This window comes from Dufourea novaeangliae, unplaced genomic scaffold (assembly GCF_001272555.1).
Source record: "Dufourea novaeangliae isolate 0120121106 unplaced genomic scaffold, ASM127255v1 scaffold2, whole genome shotgun sequence".
NCBI lineage: Eukaryota > Metazoa > Arthropoda > Insecta > Hymenoptera > Halictidae > Dufourea > Dufourea novaeangliae.
The window spans coordinates 550,159-573,818 of record NW_015373882.1 but is presented as its reverse complement, the minus strand read 5'-3'; the positions used below and the strand labels follow the sequence as shown (position 1 = coordinate 573,818).

The 23,660-nt window shown below is 36.7% G+C and overlaps 1 protein-coding gene across 1 annotated transcript; it reads right to left on the bottom strand.

The window, feature by feature from the left end:
- Window positions 1-737: 737 nt before the first annotated feature.
- Window positions 738-7,516, bottom strand: LOC107185387 (blood vessel epicardial substance-A-like). The gene is made up of 4 exons (XM_015573090.1): window positions 7,187-7,516; window positions 4,136-4,533; window positions 2,106-2,527; window positions 738-1,063 (listed from the first exon to the last, which is right to left on the bottom strand). Exons 1-4 carry the CDS (start codon window positions 7,514-7,516, stop codon window positions 738-740), a joined length of 1,476 nt encoding a protein of 491 aa, XP_015428576.1.
- Between the last annotated feature and the right edge of the window lie 16,144 nt (window positions 7,517-23,660).

Below are 23,660 nucleotides of genomic sequence, written 5' to 3'. Positions count from 1 at the left end.
TCCGTTTTCTCCAACTTGAAAATAAACAAAAATGAATTTTGCATTGTATTCAACATGGAGACAACATCTAGTGCGATTAATCAGTTATTATACGAAGCAAATAATTGCGGAAGTAAGAAGTAAGAAACGTTCTCGTAATGAGAATAAATGGAAGGACAACGAAAGGAAAATATTAAGTCATAATGGAAAATGTTACGTACAGCGAAATAATACCTACGCATGTGCCTGATAAAGTGTCTAAATAAAATTTTGCCCAAATAGCCGAACCCTTTATCTAAGATTGTTAAAAAAACGTGTCATATCAAGTAACATGAATTTTCGAGTCAAGATTTGACAGTAAGTGCCATTTACTACCTATTTCAATTACCAACTACAATAACTGCAAGTTAATACCGAATTTCCTGAGAAAACTAGTTTCCCTAAAAGCAGTTGTCGTGTGAACTTGTAGTATTGTGGCATATGACCCAACTCGACTGATCCCCTTTTTTCTTATAAGATCTCTAAGGAGACAGAATGGCACCTACACTAAAAATTTGCTTGCATTCAATGTCAAGGAATTTTAATATGCTTCTGTTCACGAGAGGGTTTATGCCACGGTGTTTGAAGATCATGGAGTAGACGCTAGATCGTTAGATTCTGGTGATGGTGCAAAAAACTAAAAATCGACGAAAATCTGGCATGTGCCCATTTTCGTTCGAGCCCCTCAATTGTCCGATACAATTCGGTGGAATAAAAATTTAGTCAGACAATGGGTAACTAGAAGAGCCCAAAATTGTACGAGAATGGTGCGTACTCACCTCCCTCGTCCCCTTTTTCGAGCGTTTCCTCTCGAGTTTCGGTGTCTGAGGTAGCAGGGTGTAATCGCCACTCGTGCCGCCGCTACGCTGTCGTGTCAACGGCTGATGCGACAGAAGGGGCGCCCGTGGCGGCGGTGAAAACTGAACACCCTGCGGCAGTAACGAATACCCGAGGTTCTGTCCCGGGGCGAACGGCGAAGTCGGCGGGAAGTGATTCGCCACCACGGGCGCCCAATACTGATGCGAGTACCGGGACGGTGAACTCCCTGCGGACAGTCAATTTCAATGCTCGTCAGTTCAGCGTATTTCGCATGCGACCCGCGTAATTGCTATTCGATACCTATCGATCCGGTCCCTATCCAACTAACGGCGAAGGTTAATCTCTGTTTATGATCTCCGTGAAACTGTTAAGATGCCGGGCCATCGAAACGACAGTCTCGATCAATGGGTCAATCGAAAATTGAGAGGGTTACTCTGATCGTTACTTCGATTCGTAAGGAAACTGTAATACCACGCGTTTAAGGGTGCGTGAGTGTGAGTTTGGTGAAGATAAGATTATTCTTTGTTCCATACACAGAGATTAACATTCATATATGTTATATCATATCTTCACAGAGGTCTATTAATGCGTTCGTTACCATACACATTGGTGACAGTCACAATTTTCTATTTGGCGTTAAAGAAAATATTTAACGTTTCATAGAAGAGACACTTTACGTGGACTAAAGTACTGAAAATACTGAACAGATTTTAATGAGAGATTTAAAAACAAATAGTGTGTGAACTAGCATAGTTACTTATGCATATCAAATAAAGTTATTATTGGAAATATTATATATTATGTCTTACTTAAAATGGAAGTTTGCAATGGTTAATAGTCATAATCGAATCATTCTTTGAAGCGAGTGCTAAACGAACAATCTGAATACAGTGGGTGATCAAATAATTATTAGAGCTCCAATATGAAAAATATGTTACTTTGTGTTCCTGTAGAAATAAAACCACAGTATAGAAGTTTGTACACTGCACAATTTTTAATTAAAAATTATTCATTAAAAATGCACAAAAAATAATTTTAGCCTATATAATTATAAAAAGTATAGTTACAATCGTAAAATCGTCAATTTATGCAGGTGTCTAATAATTTGATCACCTACTGTATGATTATGGCAAACCCATTGAACAACATTCTGGCAGCGATGGAATTGTATGAACTAGACAGAATACTGAAAAGACAGTCAGAATATTGTTCTCCAGTGAGGCCAATAATCAAGATCGAACCGATTAGGAAATAATAGTGAAACTTACTGTCGCTTCGCGGGTTACTATGCCTCCTCTGTGCCTTCCACGTCGTTGAGCGTACTCTTCCGGCAGTTTCAGTGTTTACAGCGTCGACGCTGAGACTTCTCGCGACGCCCCTGTAAGGATTCGACGAGGATGTCTCACTGGCCGCGGCGACACCAGCGAGCTGCTCGTTAAGGGCGTACAACTTGGACGTAATGTCCTTACCGATGAGGGTGTTGAGGACAACCTTAAGTAGCGGCCTGTGCCTGAGTACCCTGAGCAACTTCAGCCTGGTCCAACAGATGTACATGCTGGACTCCTCGGCTCTGATCGTCACTTGGAAGACGTCGTCGATGTTCTCGTGCATGGCCTCCCATTCCGGCGAGTCGACAAACTGATAAGCTTTGATGTAGTGCAGGTGAGTCCCGTCGCAGGTGACCTTCAGCCTGCGCCCCAAACAACGATCCGTTACAGGATGTCGTAAACATCTGACGTATAGGGTTAGTCATTTGAATTGCCCCCCCCCCTCCCCCTATCCGAATGTCTTTGAAATTGTTGTTGATACCCAAAATGTATCGGATAGAAATTGAATGGCTTTCAGGGGCAAATAATTTAGTGCGAGTAATCTTTTTTATCAAGCTATTTATGTAAAAAATGCTTTGCTTTACGAGATGTTATTGCGAAATTATACTCAATTTTGGTATAGCTAGTACATATTACACGTAACAGTTTATGCTTGAACGGATGGCATGTTAACAAGTTTCTAAAGAAATGCTAGAAAGAATTGATACGTCGATTAGAAAACAAGTAATACATTCAGGCTGAATGGCGTATCTTTGAACATCAATTTTAAAGATGGTAATTATTGTATTACTTGTACCGTTCGTAACTTTTATATAAAATTTCTTCTGAATTAATGGTTTAAAACCACTTTCTTCCGAAAGTGAATGTAAAAACTTATAAATCTGTTTCTGTATTCATCAGTAAATCTTTCGTACTAGATACCACAACAAGAATTTATCAACACTATCAAGTTTCTTATAAAATACTTCTTCTATCATACACCACGAAACTATAAAACTTCGATTCTATCATTGTCTATTCAATATTAAACAATCTATTTACACAACCTACGTATACTACCGTTCATAAATATTAGGACACCTGGTCCGCATAAAGAAAATGTGATGTTTGATAAAAATTATGTATGTTAGATCATTTTTATTACTCCACAGTAGCATAAGCGTTATCCATCTATCATTAATATCCCCTAAATAATAATTATTTCAAACATTTAAAATTTCATAAAATCTTGTAACATTTGTAACTGCATATTCGATAAGTGTCCTAATACTCATGAACGGGAGTGTATGTACAAATCTCTACTCATTAATTACACAACAAGAAGTATCCCACAGATATACAGGGTGAACACGAATCGTGATCAGTAGAGATTACTCTGTTAGCAGTCCGATCGAAAATGTTTTTATCAGGTATAGCATGGTTTCAAAAGAGCTTTAACGCATTATAGCAAATTTTTTGTCAACTCTTTTCTTTTCATGGTTTTTCAAGGTCAACTTCAATTTTTTACAAATACACCTATAATTTGTTTACGACTATCTATTAGAGGATTTCAAGACGAATTCGGTAAGTGTCATAACATAACATGTGTTTCTTTTTCTTTCATCTGGGTCGAGAAAAGATTAAAGAAATATTCTAACTGTAATATTGCAAAGAGTAGCGTATGTTACGCCATTGTACGCGTTCCTATGTTGAGCTTTTGCCTATTGTTTCTAAACATTTCGTTCTGTACATTGCAACACATCTAATGATATCTACTGATCACGATTCGTGGTTCACCCTGTATACAAAAATTCCATCACAAAGTATTCTAAACCTCTAAAGAAAGCGAAATAAGAAAGAAACGTAGCTTCCGTGCACGTTGGAATAACTACGAAAGCTGTGTTCGCGGAAAACGTTCAATACCATTCGAACGTGTCGTGAAATCGATTCAACGATAGTTGTCCTAGCGGAGAGCCGGGTTTAATACTCACCTGCCACGCAAGAGTATCGATAGCCGTTCATCGGCAGGCGTGACGCCCTCGGTGGCATAGGTCTGACCAGAGTCCAGCTTGAGTATCCTCGCCTCCTTGGCCAGCTCCTGGAAGTGCTTCTTGCTAACCTTGTACGGTTTAAAGAGTTTCAGGTAGAGCTCGGCTAGCTCCGGGCTGAGCGCAGGCGGTAGAAATCGACAGGCTAGTATGAGGGAGTGAATGCCGTTCAGAAGCCCGAGGGCCAAGCACCATAGCATAGCGTCGAGCGCGCATATGGTGATCCCAGCCCAGAGGGCGGCCAGCATGAAGCCGGCCGTGAGAAAGGTGCGAAGTGCCAACACTGATGCCTTGAAAGAGCGCGGCACCAGGAACGCCGCCGCGAAGAACAGATTCGCCGCCTGGCAAAAAGGTAAATCGAAATGTTTGCCTTGTGAGAATCACGGCTCGGTCAGATCGCCTCGCGTCGCTATGAGAACGTTCGAGGCACGACGTTCGTGGAGAAGCAATTTTGTTACTCTGGTGGAGCTGATTGTGTCTGGGCTGAAGTTCACGTAGATGTGGTACAGACGACCACTCAGGTTCGAGTTATACATAAGTTACAATTAGAGTTTGTTGTAGTTGGTGGAACATATGTAATGTTTTCGTGAGAAGCTGTAAAATGGTAGATGCTAGAGGTCTCTTCTGAGTTCGGCTTAGTAATGACAGTTTCTTACTATGTGTGTATTGTTGCAATTGGTAACTTGCAGTGGATATATGGGTGTTGAACGTTCCTAAATATAAAAGTGAGTTTACAGAAAAAGAATTGATTCTGGGACCTATGTTGATTAGACATTTTTTTACTCCTCTCGATAGGTACTATAAGCCTCATAGTCTTAGACCTTTTCTTTTAATCACTCTGTATAGTAAGTTACTGATGTATGGAAGAGTATAAACGCGATTGAAGCAGTCGTGTTATTCTAACTTTGTTTACTTCCATCTGGCTTTTCAATTCGGTCTAAATATTGCTATCATTTGGGTTTATTATAAAGCACGTTCAACGATTCCACTTGTAAGTTAAAAATGGCCATTGAGCAAATTACTGGTAAATTGAAATAAATCTATTTTAGACGAATAACAAAAAATTGTCATTGCCGAAGATCAAAGTTTGCGAATTATACGTTCAAGCTTTACTCTGTGAAAAGAACAATTCATTTGAAAACGAAAGGAAACCTAATCTCTTAAAGCACCTTAAAAATTATGTTATTTTTATTGGAAACAAAGTTCATGGCACCATTACCCGAAAATAATCATCGAAGTTATAGTATTGAGAAGAATGACGTCAGATGAAGATCGTGACCCAATTATCGACGTAAAATATGCAGTGAAATTCGGGGATACTTTATTAGGCTTGTATCTATATATACCGTATTGCACCTATTATGGACATACAGTACATATAACGAATTCTAGCATGTCAATTTCTGATAATTCAAGTTACATTCATAGTACAATAAATATACCATAGACTCTGAACTATTTCTACGTTAATGCATTATTTTCTCTTATAAGTAGTAGTTCTGTTTCTATTAATATTAATATTTCTATTTACAAACTACTAATTTTTCTCATAATACCCATATAAAACTTCACTATATTCTTGCGACTTCCGAAGTCTAGCTAAAATCCTAAACCTATAAATACAAATCTCCAACATCTATGTTCAAAAACGAATTGTACACAGAGTGAGTCACAGGTGATACTTAAGAGACATGGTAGACATTAGTATACTACGTACTACTACATACTAGTTGTGTCCATTATTTTTTATTTAGTTACGTAGTTTTCTAACCTTTTGAGCATAAGAAATTCTATGTTAGATACGTACTAATAAAAGTTTTATACAGTTTATACTTTTTCAGATTTTTCTGAAGGAATCATGATATGCTACTACGTAACCCCTTATTTCATGCAAAACGAAGTTACAATCACCTAAATTATTGTGCAAATTAATGTGAACACAGGATTCTCTTCCACAGACATACCGAAGCCATGGATTGTGAATCCAGCGCTGGTTAAATCTTCTAGGTCAAAATAAATTTTTTTGGAGTTTACTTTACCGCTTCTTATTAAAACAACCTCATCGCGAAGGATGGCAATCTTTTTTGTTCCACATTTTCTTCTTCGCTTCAGTTCAACTGATCCTATTTCCCTTTTTCCATTAAAAATCTTATTTACCACCTCCAAATTCACGCTACATTCTTTAGCCATATCACATAAGATCATAATATTTTCTCGCTCTTTCAGAGTGATATCCACGATTCAACTATTTTTAATGACAGAATATACCCTTTGATAATAGTTCTTATACTGAAAGTTCAATAAATAGCGTCAAAACTTTCTCAACACAGATTGGATTAGGATTATGTTTTACATGTAACATAGTCGACAAATTTAACACAGCAATATAGCCCACATGTAAAAATCTCAAATAATAACGTTCAAATTAATTTGCACAATACTGTACCACATTGCACCCTTGATAACTTCTACTCGTGGAGTCAGTCAACTCCCACTCCCAGGGTACCCCCACTACGTGGTTCAGGCTGCTTCGCTATGCACGGAAACTCGCATGCCATGGTGAGAAGCTTCCCGCTACACCGCCAGTGATAACCTCTTGTTCTCGCCTGTTGAGAAGACTCCTCCCCGTAGCATGCGACTTCCGTACGCAGCGAGCGAGGCAGTCTGTGCCACGTAGTGGGCGTACCCCGAGAGTAGAAGTTATACAGCTCTGATCTATAATATGTTCTCCATACTCCATACTCTGATTTACATATAATCTTTTAGTTGATACAAAGAGGAATATAAAAACCTAATCCATTAAGGTCTCGAAGTCACCATCGACATTCACAGGATGATGTTGATTTCTAAAAGGTTCCTAAGAACATACTCTGTAGTGTTTATTACGGTCATAACCTGTGTCTCACCCAGTCTACCGCTTCACCTATACTTACATACCTATATATTACGCTCGTGTCTCTACAAGTACGTACGGAAACGTCGACTGGAACTCACCTGGAAGAGTTTATGCTGTGCCGCTTCCCATTCGTCGCAGTAGCCACCTCCCGACGTTAGTACAGTGGTATTTAACCTCTCGGTCACGTTACTGGCCTCGGTGCTATTCCAAACGTCCACCCAGAGTTCCGTGTAATTCAGGTCCTCCAACGAGTAGCCACCTAGGCTGGGCAGGCCGCTGTAATTGAAGGTATAGCCCTCGGTGGAGTAGGATGTCGATGTCGGGCTGGTGAACGGGGTCGTCGTTGTCGACGACAAAAGGCTGCTCGCAGGCGAGGGAGCATCAGTCGTGTTCGCCATTTTTCGTCGCGAGCGCGTGGTACGGGCCATCACCTTCTTCCACTGTAACAGAGGGAAATATAACATTACAAAACTGGAAGTCTTGTGAACTTCTTCTGATCATTAACCCTTTCGCTGCGACAGTTGAATGAAAACCGTGCGTAATTGACGGAAGATATCTAACCTTGGTCAATGCTGTCAAAAAGAAAATTTTCCGTCGACGATAACGATCGCAGAAAATTTTAAGCTATACGGTGACAGTAGTCGCAACAATATACTCTTGCAAATCATGCGAATAATAAACGCTTTGTAGCGGTTAAGAACACAGCACTCAGTTGGTGAGATGATATTGGTTGAACGCCTACAGGCGCCAACAGCATACTCTGAACGGAATTTCAAGACGTCTCTAGGCGCCAATAGCAGCGAAAAGGTTAATACTCACAGTTCAATTACTCTATTCTGTCGTTTCACGGTGAAAACTGAGGTTATTTGATTCGTTTCAGGGAAGCATCAAGGTATGGCGGAAATGGTTTCAATTCGTAAATTGTTCGAGTTACTATATTCAAGTGCGCAAGGTTTGGATGGTCGGAAAAGGTTTTCTTACAACGGCGGAGAGAAAATCAATTTTCACTTTATCATTTCACTCGTGATTTAGCATTTCTGATATAGAATCACAGGGAAGCCGAAAGGTACCATAAGGTAAAAGAGGCGGTTCTTGACGTTGCCTTTAGGATTGTCCATTGGCTACTGTTTATAGCAGCTTAGTTGTTGCCTACCAGATTCGTACTACGTAGGTATACGAGCCTTGTGCACGGCCAACAGGCGCATGGTGGGAATTAGCCCTCAATTTCCTTGATCAAAGCTCGTGTACGGGAGCATAATCTGATATCGGTAATTGGTATTCGTAATTGATAACTAACATACTGCTTTGGTCAAGGGAGAAGATGTATAGTACCGGACGGAGCTATAATAATTGAAGCGTAATAATTCTTTGAAGATTAATTTCTTTAGCATTTTCTGTATTAACTAACGAAAAGTATGGATTTCCTTAAACGTTATTGTTTCAAATATCAATAATCTTAATAAAATCCGCACCCATCGTTAATTAATATAGAAAATGCTAAAGAAATTGATCTTCTATTCTTCTATTCTATTTAAATAATTATTACGGCGAAGTTATTATAATTTTGTTCGGTATTGTATGTACCTCCTCGTCCATACTACTATTTATAGCTAATTGGAGCACGTATTTCGAAAGAGAATAATGAAATATGCCAATAAACGAATCTGTGTACTTTGTTATTGAACTACATTTCTTCAGACAGGACGCGTAGCTACTGTCAGTCTGTCCTTTACAATTACTGACACCACATTTGTAACGTCAAATTACTGGCGCCGAGGAAGTGGAAGCCTCTCCGTGATGTTTGAAAGCTTGTGTGGTACAAATCAAATGAGCTGATTGTAAATGCACGGCAGTATTGCTCGGCTAAGCACAATTGATAGATCTATTGCGTATACCCAGGCAAGAGATAGCAGGATGGAAGATTCAACGGCTGCTCTCTCATTCCGTTCCTCTCTCACTTCCATTCTCACCCTTCTATGTATATGCCCCCTATATACAATTTTTTTTTTTAGTACATTTTTTTTTTCATAACATTATGCCATTTACGATTTTTTTCGAAACGTATTTGAAATTATTCCTTTGATACGTATCGTTTACTTGGAGGAATTGAACAATCCCAATAAAAATCGAATAATCAAAATGAAGTAAGAAGAGCCGTAATGTTATAATTTCAAACTAGTAGAACAAACAATACAGGGTGGACCGCGACGTGTGATCAGCTTATTTTACTGCTAGCTGTTCAATTGAAAATTTGTTTGGTTGATATAATATGATTCAAGGAGAGCTTTAAGATGATTATACCACATTTTCTGTCAACCCTTCTTTCCCCAGAATTTTCCCCAGTTTTGTATACATAAACATATAGAAGATAAATAAGTAATAAAGGATAATAGTAGAAATTGGCCCATTTTGGACATGGCTGACAACGAAAGTTTTTTACAGAATATGTTCCTACAGGTCCTAAGGAATCCAAAATGTATAATTATTTACCCTGGAGACGATGGGAAAGTTACAAAAAGTAAGCGTAAATTTTGGAAGGTAGTCGTTAGTAAAACTCACCTGATTAGTCGTCGTTGTCTTCTTCGGATGATAATCCATTAGCAAAGTAATTATTTAAGAAATCAGTTGGTAAATTCATCGTAGGTTAGCGCCGAGTGTATCCAAAAAACCATAAAATTGTTGTTACGTGGGAACAACAATCGACAATCCGTTCACCATCTTCATATTCACAATAACAGACAATGTTTAAATGTAATATTTGCCAGAAAAATAATAACAATGTTAAAGTACACCATTTGAGTTCTCGAATATTTAAAAATGTTTAATGTTTCATTGTGTAATGTCATAATGACCGAGTGTATCAACATGTTAGTGCCTTGAAGTTTAGCGTTTATTATCATAAGATAGCATTCGTTCGTTCGTTTTCCTTGCTGAGAAGTATTTGTTTATAAAAGAAGGTAATATAGTACGTTTTGATTAGGGCGATGATAGAGAAAGTAAGATTTTCTTGAATAACGTCGCCATTCCATATGAAGAAGCAGTTTTTGACGAAGCTTCAGTGAGTGCGGATGTTATACGTGTGTTTTTATACGAGTGATTTTTTATATTTTTAAAACAAGTAGTGGCATTTTTGTGAATCTTTCTACAAAGAATAATAAACGTTAAACTCCAAGGCACTAACATGTTGATATACTTAGTCATTATGACATTACACAATAAAACATTAAACATTTTTAAATATTCTAGAACACAAATGGTGTACTTTAACATTGTTATTATTTTTCTGGCAAATATTACATTTAAACATTGTCTGTTATTGTGAATATGAAGATGGTGAACGGATTGTCGATTGTTGGTCCCACGTAACAACAATTTTATGGTTTTTTGGATATACTTGGCGCCAACCTACGATGAATTTACCAACTGATTTCTTAAATAATTACTTTGCTATCATCCGTAGAAGACGTCTTCAGGGTAAATAATGATACATTTTGGATTTCTTAAAACCAGTAGAAACATATCCTGTAAAAAACTTTCATTGCCTGCTAGGTCCAAAATGGGCCAATTTCTACCATTGTCCTTTTGTTATAATGCTTACCGAGGTCGTCTGAGCATCCGCTAAGAAATGGGCGTAAGAAAATTATAGGGTTATCTTCAAAAAACAGAAGACGACCATAAAAACTTTGGAAAACAGTAGTTGAAAAAAAATCTGGTGCAATCATCTTAAACCTCCTTTCTAACAAATTTTCGATCGTACAGCTAACAGTAGAATAATCTAAGGTGATCACGTTTCGTGGTCCACACTGTATATTACAGATTAATTTCAATGTAATAATCATGGTTGATTATTAACTATTCCAATATCGACAATTTCATCTGACACGACCTAATAATATTAAATCAATTGTACAAGAAAGCCGAAGTGTCGTGTAACTTTTCAGCGTGTATGTAATTGAACTATTCAACGGGGTGACGTTCCTCCAATCCAGGAAGACACACCTCGCGTCAGACGTTGGACTTCGTACGTTTCTGAAGTTTCTCATCCGATTTTATTTTCTGCCCGGAACGCAGACACGTTCCCACGAGCGACCGGGGCCGATCGTATGAAATATGCAACCGGTGCGCGCGATTCATCTGCGGGCGTATCCGTATTTACGTCAAAGCGTCTCCTCCCGACGCGTCGATATTTTCTGCGCGACGCGGGTGGAGAATTAATGCAATTTGTCTGTCGTTCGGCCGTTCCTTCGTGTTTCACCGCGTTACCAACTGCACTACTTTAGTCACCACTGCGTTCTCGCTCGGAGACGTGTGTACAAGTAACCTGCACGTAGCCCCGTACGACCAGGCGTGGCCAATGGCGACGGAAAAGACCGCGTATTTCCATTTCAATTTGGCGAAGTGACTGGTCGAGAAATAAAGCGGATTAACTCCTTCGCTACGGAGAACGAGATATCTCGCTACCACAATATCGTTTGTTCAATGCTACAGACGAAATATCTCGCGGTTCAATATTGTTTATGCTACGTTACAGACGAGATATCTCGCGTCCTAATGTCACTTATGCTATGCTACGGACGAGATTTCTCCCGTTTCTGATTAAGTTTTGTAATGCATTTGGTAGACACTTCGTTGTTGATAGAGAAGGGTCGAGCATAGTAGTATGTAAAAAATGCAATAAGTATACTTCTGCAAATGAATTTCATTTATTTTTGTTTTGTATGAAACTATTCAAAACATGGTGAAATACATCAGATAAACACTATCACTAATAATTCTATTTTAGACTGCTCCATGCACGAAATGTTCAGTGGAAACTAAAGTTTGAAACTAAAACAGAAGCCAAATATCTCACCTAGCATGTACGATGAGAGACAATCAGTTGTAAACACTTAATTAGGGGCATCGCGTCGTTGCCCTTGCGGGTAATATTTTTAACAGGCCTGCACTACAGGATAAACACAAAATATTTCATTCATAGCGCTATACAAACATTATAGTTTCGCAAAATATTCCGTTCATAGCTTCGCATAAACGTTACTGTGAATATTAATGACGAAACGTGCAACAAATGAATTTAGTATCCACATAAAAAGCACGCGAGATATCTCGTCTGTAGTACCGCATAAGTGACATGGAGACGCGAGATATTTTGTCCGTAACATGAAATAAACGACATAGTGGTAGCGAGATATCTCGTCTGTAATAGCGAAAGGGTTAATACCGATACGCACTTTGTGACGCACGGAGAAATGACGAGGAAATCTTAGAAATGATTTCGCCTTGGAGAATCGCGCACGTTAAACTGAAGCGTTCCAAAGAGAATATTATTAATTGTAATGAAATTGATGAAATCGTTGGATAGGGTAATTGCGCACCTAATACAGTAAAGACTTCATGAGAGTTTGAAACTCGGGACTGCTTCAAAACTTTCATGGTGCACCACGAATTGTTTCAACACCTCACAAATCTATTTGTTGTCAAAAGCCCCAACCTTGGCAACAAAAATAGGGGGGGGGCAGTAAATTATGCGCTTGACAGGTTCTAGGACCTCCCCCTCCCCGCCAAGTGGTGGGGATGAAGTAGAAACTTACAAGAAACTTCTTATCAAACAGTCATGGAGTCTTTACTGTACCGTCTGCGAGTGTACCCTGGTCGAGACACAATAAAACTCTTTCCATTAAGAAAAGTATTGGAACTGCTTAAATCGCTAAAGCATGTAATCAACTAGATACTCCTAGTAAGATTATTCATTCATGCATTCATAGAATTTTTACACTCGCCATCTACAAATGTGACGTAAAATTGTCAGTGTTCAATAGATTTGTACAGTATCAAGATTTATTGAAATACTTCTCATTTGCTACACGTTGCTTATGTGGCGTTGCAACTATAGTATGTCTTCTTATAGATGGTTGGCCACTAGTGTAATTTACTAACACATTTTAGCACATTCTTCGCGAGATGGTACGAGTGATGATACTACATGTTTTAAGCGATATTAGACTCAGTTACTCTATATCTAATAATTTCATAATATTCTGATTAATCAGTATATCCTGATTTCATGAATACTAAAATACATATTTGTGTTCTGTACTGATTTACTATTCCTATTTAATTGTAGGACATATTGTCGTACATTTGGTAGATAGTAAATACATGTTTGTAATATTGTAATTCTAGATATTTCCTATATCTTAATTAAAATAGTATATATAGACATTTAAATCAATTTTACGAAGTCCAAGGTTTATCATACAGTGGGAATAATTGTTTGCATCTGGAAAAGTAAGCATGTTTATATTTCTTCTTTTAAAGAAACATCACAGAAAACATTTGTTGACTGACAAAAATGTTCAATGTGTAAGCTGATATAGACTTTAACAACTTTTTATCGTAAATAATACGCAGAAATGTAATCTGGGTATCTCTCAAACGATCGTCTGTTTCTCAGTAATCTAATATCTGCGCTACAAATTCATTTGCTGAAGCAGCCAAAGGTTCACAAACATCAGAGAATTAATTATTTGTAGACACGCAGACTGTGGTATTAGTAATACAAATATATTGACTAAAACATTTGTTGTCTATTTTATCGAATAAAGCAAAGCAAATATTGAGACGAAAAAGTACATACATATTTATTTGGTATTTAATACAATTATTTCCGCTGTGTGATTTAAGTAATTCTTTTGAAAATAATAAAGTACTTTTATCTTATTAAATTATGATACATTTAGATATTTAATACTTGAATTATTTTTAACAATGTCTATTCAATTAATGGAAATTATAGACAATTGAACGAATCAATGTAAAGTCACTGAAAAATAATTACGACACGAAGTATTTAACATCAATACAATTTTATAGAAATAAAAAATTTACATTATTTCGGTAATGTTTTTCATTATTCTCTGACTTATAACATTCATGGAAAATTGAAAAGACGTGTCAATTTTATATATTAGCATATCATTATAGAATTATAATTATGTTATTCAAGAATCATGACAATACTTTTATGTTAAACGTTTCAGACTTTGTGTCAACAGTACACTTATAAATTGTGCTAACACATGAATGTTTCCTCACGTACTTCAATGAGCAAGAAACAATAGTGATAGTTTAATTGAATTGTGCTACGTTTCATTTTCATACCAATAGAAATAGAGTCTCGGCATTTGTTTCCTGACCTATAACTTCAGAGTTGTTTGGAAGACAGCTTCGAGTGAAAAATGTGGAAGTTGGAACTATTCCATTCAAAAGTTCGGGGAAGTAAAGTGCTGCAGAATTTCACTGAACATAACACGCCAACATGTTTTTGTAAATACGTAAAAGACTTGGAAAGTAACATTTCGATCAAGTCAGTTGTACTGACTCCTACTGCATATTACGAAATCAGTCTATTACCAAATACTAGTTATAAAAATAAGTATTTCACTAGTTTTACCCAATACGTATGTAGTTTATTAACAACTGCTAGTTATAACAATATGTAATTTATTATTTCCTTGGTAGTATGACAATACAGTTTAAATACCTTACACACCCCCCTTGTTTAACAATGAAATTGTTTGCAAGTTTCTCTAAAAATAATCACTTAATTTAGTAGAAAGATAATGAATCACTTATTGATACATCAAATAGTTGAATAGAATTTTGTGACAAAATTAAAGTAATCATTCTGCATGCCTTCTACTATACAGAAGTACTTTATAATTAAATATTTCGCTGAAACGCAATTAATACGAATGAACGAATAATATCTGCATCATACTCAGAAGCAGTCAACGATAGAAACATCGTCTCATCCAATTCACATTCCAGAGCGTGGACATTGCACACACGTACCGTATGTATTCTGTTTTCAAAGAGATCCCGCTTGAATGGCCCGCACGTTTCTTTTAAGAGAACTGCTACCCATGGACTTTCAGGTAGTCTTCTCCCGTGTTTCTAAAGTGGAAAGGGACGCAGTCCTTTCACCGTGGTAGGATGGTAAGTATGAGTTCAATGAAACAGGCGTAGTCTCCTTCGATTTTTGTACAGGTTGGCTGGGAAGTTATTCCCTATTTTTTAATTTCTAATGTAAAACCGGATATAAAACTGTAAAAATAGCGAATGATTTCACATCCACTTTCTAGAAAGGATGTGTAACCACACTGTCTGGCAAATTTCAACTATTCCTTCTGTATATACGAAGTAGATGAAAGTGGATTCGATTACCATTTCCGAGTTTCAGTTGCAGTTATTCACAGAACAAGTGAAGTTACTGAATTTTTCGTTTTGCACTTAAACGGGACAAGATTCTACTGAAACGTAGACGAAAAGATCGGGACTTTGTACGGATAGACGAAAATGGTCGATTTAATTCTAGGAATCAGGAGACATGGCCAAAAAGTTGTAGAGAATGTAGCCAAAAATGGTCAATTGAGTTTGGACGGAGAGATCAAAGATAGCCAACAAATTGTAGAGAATGATACAAATTGGCCAACTGGGTTCAGATGTATAGAATACAAATTATTTAAAAAATGATGTAGTTCTATTTAAAAAGAAAAAAACAGAAAGTGACATCCATATTCTCGAAACAAATGCAGTTAAAGAGACTCTAATTTATGAAAGTTAATATGCAAAAGCAGGCACCACGTGATACCTTATAAAAAAAGAAAAAAATGATAAATGAAATTCTGTCATTCTCGACTTAGTTTTTAAGAAAATCGAATTTGAAAATTAATTTGGAACGTGTGTATTCATGGTAGTGAGTAGAAACGGAATGCAATGATCAGACGCACTAGCCAAGTCCTATCCAATTGCAGGCGCAACGAGCGGATATTGAAAAAGTGATTTTTTCCAAAACAGCCTAGAATTACAGAATTTTATTCTATGTTTTTCTCTTATTTTTTTCATAAGGAATCACGCGGTGCCCATTTGTATATATTATTCGGCCGGACCCTGTATAATACTTCCACTTTTGTTTAACCCAATTTTTAGTAAAATTTAAGAAACGAATTAATAGAGTAAAAATTACCAAGAAATTGTACAGAAAAGTTAAGATAGCTAAGAAATTACAGAGAGAATAGCTGAAAATGGGCAAATAGATTCAAGTATAAGATGTATCAATAAATTATTCATTCCTTCATACACGTATTATTTACAACAATATATTTACCATTATTCTTTAGCATCCTCTATTATTTATGTCAAGCAAATTATTCATCTCATCTATGTCCTCACTGAAACACCCAACATAATGTTATGATGTAAATGTGTAGTAACGTCCCTAATAGTTTCTATAAATTTTAACAGGCACTTAAGTCTATGTTATGATGTAAATGTGTAGTAACGTCCCTAATAGTTTCTATAAATTTTAACAGGCACTTAAATCTGTGTCAATCTCCTTCTATACTTCCTCTGTATATTGTGTACTTATTCCATGTTTATCGACGATCATAAAATAGAAAAGGGTATCTAGTCGTCAATAAGAGGTCGCGACTAAAATTTTGGACTACTAAATATTCTATTCTAACATCTTTTACGGCTCCCCTCGGCGATCGAGGTCGAGGTCAATCGATTTATGACGTCATGTAACGTGCGGCTCACAAACTTTTTACGCTACACTTTCGGTTGAAGTTAAGTGCGCCTGTATCAAGTTTACGTGTCTTTATACTGCCGCACTATGTCGTCCTTTTTACAACTGTTTCCGCCAGTCTCCTGGTAGAGACATCGACTATCGATCGACAGTCGTGCATCTGGATGGATTGAAGAGAATTCCTTGAGAGTTCATTCGAAGTTGATACAACATCTGCAAAACCGTTTATTTCATGGTTGCTTTATCTGTAGCGGAGATGCTACTGATGTTATCGTCATCGATAAATATCGATAATATTGAAATATTATTGATAATCCGATACATCAATAATATCGTTAAGATATCGATATGTTGAATGTAACTTAACGTATAAAAAATACAAAATGCTGTATTATATTGATTATAAATTATACAACATGTATAAATACAGTAGAGGATATTCTTATGTTGTTACTCTTACAGATATTTAAATACAAGTGTAATTAGTAGAAAATGTATTCCAATGGCGTGGTGGAACATAGAATGTGTTACAACTTTTTCAAAAATTCTGATTATGGCATTCAAATATTTATTTATACCACCAACTTCTGGTCCAAGTGAAAGATTATTTTTTAGAACAGGACAAATTCTTTCTAACACAAGAATAAGGTGACAGCCAAAATGCATTAATATATTTTCATTTCTCATATTCGCCTTAACGATATGTTAGCAATATTATTGAAACATCAATAACTATGAACAAGTTATCGATCACTTATCGATAATCATTAGCAACACCTCTACTCTGTAGACACTTTATGTAGAGAAAGTATAGTATTACAGTTCTTCCTAAATGAATTAGTAACGTAGATTGTTTCTTATGACACGTGTATATGAATATTAGCCATAAATAAAAACAGATAGATAGTAGACAGTAGAAAACTCCAACTATCTGAGTAACATCGCAGCAGTAATGCATTAAATTATATTTATGGTATGGTAAAGAGACCCTTAATTGACTGTAAGTAATAGTTTCAAGAATGAAAATGTCTGGAAACACGCACAATTCATACTTTGTGCACAAGGGTTGCTACACAGGGATATTTATACTGATGATACATAAAAGAAATAATTTTTTTCAGATTTTTGTCAATTATTATAAAATCATCAGTCAAAATTTGACTTTAACGATTACTCTTCTGAACAGTATACTGCAGTGATGGGCAACCGAGCCCGCTCGGCCATGTTGCTCCACCACTACCATATGCTCGCATGCTGCACGTTGTTGCCCGCTAGTGAGTTTGGCGGGCGCTGAGTTACCCATCACTGGTATACGGTATTTATATCTACACTATTTGCAATTCAATTTGGTTGAAAATTAATTTTGTTCTTTCTCGTGTATTAGATACACTAAATAAAACAAGAAGAAATGTTATAATTCATCAGCAAATATTAATAAAATACCGTGATAAATATTCGAGAGTTAATTAACTTTTTCAGCAGAATATATTTTCAAGCATACACCTAATTGACTACATTTATGTCTAATATCATTTGGATATACCATTGTTTCTTACACGTTAGAATCAGCTTAAAATTCACATTAGAGTCTCTAAGTTAAAATTAATTATGCATTCTGTATTAAATTCTGCAACGAAAATTAACATATTAGACATGTATAATTTCACCATTAATTTTCACTGTTGAGAACTCAATCTGTAAATAAATATTAACTTCTGGAAGAGGTTACGTTTTATTACTGTACTCGGTAAATTTCATCGTCTATTTAGAACAAAAAATGTCGCACACCTGAATTCCACGACTGAAGTTTAAAAAAATGAAACCTTTTGCAGTTAATTGTTAATTGCTAACTGTTAAGAATGCTACATCTAGTTTATATCAATTTAACATCTAGAAGAACGTTTCCGCTACGATGACAGAAATAATGAACACAATTCCGTTTAATTAAATCGGCCTGCCTGAATACGCAACCACGTTCCTCGTGACCGACGTAAACGAAAACAGTGTCGTGATCCATAAATTTCCACGGGAAAGATACATCGTTTCACGCCACTCGAAAGCCATTGACACAGTAAGAAAGCGTTCTTCAACATAAATACCGATTCGCAGCGAATAAATCACGCCGAGAAGACTGTTCGTATTGGTCTAGCTTCTTCGATGCTGATTACACAGCTGCATACGAATTCAGTTGTCAGATGGAAGATCTCTCACTTCTGGCACGGAAGAAAATTAATGGCGGTTTCATTCGTCGTTGTGTTCCCGGAAAACACTGCATCTATCTATTGCTGTTACTCTTTGTCGATTTCCTTCGACAAATGGAAAAGGTGAAATTAAAAGGTGATGGAACATCGAAATATCGACATTATTTATTAATCAAGGAACACGATATAAACAATGTAAATGTTATATTATTATGGACAATAACGAAAAACTGTCAATTATTTTACGAATTTAAATATTTATTTTCTAAATAAACGATAACAAATAGTTGGATACTAATACACATTGTCAAAATTACTAATAATGTTAATGGTGTAGTGATAAATCAGGCAAAATAATAAACGATATGACAAACTTCCTATTCCCTGTAGTCAATTATATTTATGTTAGTAGGCACTTAAATAGGTTGCAAATATGACAGTATTTATTACACTTTAAGGGACTAATTCAATTTCATATTGAATTTCATCAAATTGCCCGTGCTGAAGTTTACAGACACAGTATCCAAAATCTATTTAAGGATTCCACTTTCAGCACAAAAGGAGTCGATAATATTAAGTTTGCGTGTCGTAATATCAAAGTCAATATTCACAGTTGAAGATCAAAATCTCCGAACATAATTAAGCTGGCAAAGATTAATAGGAAATTCTGGTACCTACACTTTAATGGTGCAATTCTGTTCTATACATTTTCACCTTTGTTTTGCGTGTGTCCTTCGCAGCGAGATATTCCAGAATAGTAATCGATAACTATCCCTGAATATAAACCGGTGATTTTTAAATTCGTGCCAGGCTTGCATCAGTTTTTTCACTCGACGCTCATGCATATATGCACCGAAGGCAGTCAGATTCACGGACACGCGCGAATTTTAACGAAACAGTTCACTCATCCAGTCAGACCGCATCACGATAAGCGGGTTGTAAGTAGCGAACAGATATGAAACCGTGTAAATGATACTTCGTGGCCAGATCAACTGTTGATAATGTCTCGGTATATTTCATCGTATTTCTGGCTCCAACGAGCGAATTGCTATTTATTTCGTGAACAGAGTATTATGTGATTGTAAATCGTATGACCGAACAATTAGTCCAAATCATACTTGTTAGTCTGAAAAACATAAAAAATTTTCATGAAAATTCTTGTTTTTATAATTGATTTGCCGAAATGCAATATTAATTAGGAAACTTTAAATTGCATTAGTGATCGAGAATTTTTAGGGAACACTTACTTAACCCTCGTGCACTGTTCAGTAATCTGTCGTTGCTTTACTATTGCGTGGATTAACAAAAATATTAAAGCGTTTAAAATAACTGTCCACCGATCTAAGTTATGAATACGCCTTTATGATTCATCTGTAATACATCCCTTACGGTCAGCTGTAACCGATTAATATACAAGGTGATTCTGTTTACTGAGCCAGGCTATAGTTCCGTCCTAAGGAAACAATTCCACAGAAAAATTTTACACCGTTTAACAAGCTTTATCATCGGACTGTATGATTTTTTCCACAAGTGTATCCGTGCAAAATGCAATTGTATTTCTTTTTAACTCTTGTGTAGGCAACGAAAATATTCACGGTTATTGAGCCATCGGAATACCCCCATTCAGACAAATTAATTCAGATAATTTTACTTTCATACATTTCTGAAATTTAATTTTTCCCTTCCTATAATATACCAAGTGCTGTTTTAGACAACAACATAAAAAATTGTGAAAGGAAATTTAGAAATGGGTACCTGGGTAACCGGATACCCGGTTGCCTACACAAGAGTTAAATAGAACACTGCGAGTTGTTTTACTAAACTTATTCATCTCGTCATTCTACGTATAAAAGGTACTATGTCAGCGTCGAATCATCCCGCCACTATCGTATTTACTTCACTTGGAACAAAGCTATAGCCTGGCACAGTTGCCAGAATCACCCTGTACAATATAATCATGTGTGTATCATTAAGTAAAGTACACTCTCTCAAGCTGGAAATATACTTTTAAACAAATTTCGAACTATACACACACAGACTGTACTTAGTTCAGTAAATTCCAATTCAAGGAACATCGTAATAGAGTATCAAATTATTACAACCTTTAGGGACAATAATGCGTACATACTATACTATGTTCACAAGGAGATTTGCATATACAGATGCTGTGTTAAATTCACATGTGCAGACTATCGAACAGTGAACGGCGTATCTACCACACCCAGCGTGTTCGGGAACATTTAACGAGCCACTCACCAGTAGTTTGTAAGTGGTTTCCATTGGAGCGGAATTAAACGTTACTGGAGAATTACTTGGCCGCTGCTACGGTCATCCTAGTGCGTTAGCATCCCTGAATAATTATTATCGCGCTTCGATGTAACCGCTCGATATTAATTGCGCTGCTGCGTCTGGATTCGACGTTCCTGACACATTCTCTGCTGTCTCATTTCACGGATTGCTTCTCCTTTAATTGCTTAGTACCCGTGAAATCGATGCGACATTTTTCAGACGTTCCTCGAATAATGATGAATAGTGATTTTGTAATTGAAACGCAAAGGACTCATTATTCTACAAACAGGAATAGGAATAGACTAACATAGAAATATTTAGGAAAATTATCTTACCTATCTCTTAAAAATCGCACAAAACTACCCTTAAATATATTCTGAGCGAAATAAGTTTTTTTTATTTTATAAATTTCTTCTAACAATTTTTAGGAGATAGGTAAAATAATTTTCGTAAATATTTCTACTATTGAGTTTATTAACGGTGGTTCTAGTGTTAATAATTCCTTTATATCGCTATCATATTCTGTATCACGAAAAATTACTACACCGATTCAATCTAGAAGCAGGTTCGAGATCTTCTTAGTTAAAACAATCGAAGTTCTGTAGAACTGGTATAATGAGATTAATTGAAAAATGGAACAAAATTGCAAAAAAAGGTAGTAAATAAGAATATGACATAAATTAAAAATATAGATCGTAAGTATGCCCTTAAAAACGCGACGAACTTTACGAATAACCTACTACCTACCCTCCTGGAAAAACGAACAAAAATTGGCAAGGGTCACTTTGTTACGAGTCTCTCAATTGTAGAATGGTGTTGTGTCGTCATAATAGGCAAATCGTTAGATTCGTTGAATAAACCGTGTTAAATCAACAGCCGTTTGTCTCTTCACTTATAGAATGACCCTCGTAGAGGTAATAACACGTAGGCATCTAATAGGTGGAATAACAGGCGCACACGTTCCATGCAGCGGCCCAATTAATTTCGTTCGTCTCGCGTCGAGCAACGTCGAAAGATTACATTACCCCGCCACGAAACGACGGCCAGTTATACGCTGCTTTATCTCCGAAGAAATTGCGCGAGTTACACACGATTCATTAAGTCAAGTCTCCTTGGGGGTCGCAGAGGGGTGACCAGCCACTCATAAATGATCAGCGGGTGACTGTTCTCGCGTGACTATCAAGTTCTACAGTCCAGGTAGTACCTTCTTGGAGGGAAATACGATTCGCGAGTGTTTTACGAGCCGGCCGCGATCAGGTCGGGGCACAGTTTATGGTCGCTTCTGTTATTCGAATGCAAGGGGTTCTGTCCGATATAAACAACGTTCACGTGCTCCACTGGTTCGCGAATCTCTTGCAGTTTGCATGCCGAGCCACGTGGCCCACGTAATATCTTCCTTCCTAAATCGGACGGAAACGACCGGGGGTCCGACGGATTTGAATTTCTATTCGCCGTTTAGTTACAAAGGAAGTCCACGATCGGGGCTTTGTAATTCTTACATTATGCCCGAATAGAGACCGCGGGGAACGAGTATAAACGATTCAGTCCAGGAATTTGCTTATTTAATGGAATGAATAGATCATCGCGGTGTGGACGCTGAAGAAGATTATGACAGAGGATTACGGGGGATCGTTGAACCGTCCTTGGTACGTTCAATGTAGAACGTTTGGATGATATAATACTGATTGGAATCCACGTGAAATTCGTTAACCCCCCTGTACACAATGTAATTTTTATGTATTAATCAGAAATTCTTATTATTTATATATACTATGTATATTGACTAGTTGATGAAAATTAAATTTTCAATTTTGAAGGTTTTAGTTTTTTCATAATAGGGTGGTAGGTAATAAGTTTGAAAATGTGGAGCCATATAGGAATTTTCAAGTTGCATTGATCAACTGTGGACACAAATATTCTCATTTCCGTAATAATGTTAAAACTGGCATGTGATTTTAAAGGTTCTCGGCATTGTAGTAGCCTCTCGAAAGGATTAAGATCTTATATTCATTTTTCAAGATATTATTACGATAATTACATTTACATCATTTGGATAGTTTTTTGGCACGAAAGTTGTTACTCATCTTGGTTTCTTTGTCAAACAACTGCACAGGGCAGGACAGTTATTTTTTATGTACACGTTTTTAGTCATGAACTTTCTAGAGCGGCGTTACTGTAATAATATGATATAAAGCAAGTTTGTTGAAAGTTCTATCTTATTAGGTTACTTCTATTCAGTTTGTTTCCTTCAATTTAACTTAACTTAGTTTTGAGAGGAGCAGAGTTGTGTTAAATTACCGTGAAATTGAGTAATAAAATGCAAACTATGAAACGTTCGATTTTAAAACGTCCATGAGTACTTGCCATTTTAACAACCAGCTAGTAATAACGCACAACGTTACACAGAGCAATTTTAGAATGCGTTGCTGACACTTGTTGCCAGAAGTGTCTTCGTGGCCTGGATTTGCTTTAATAGGTATTGCGCAACTTACT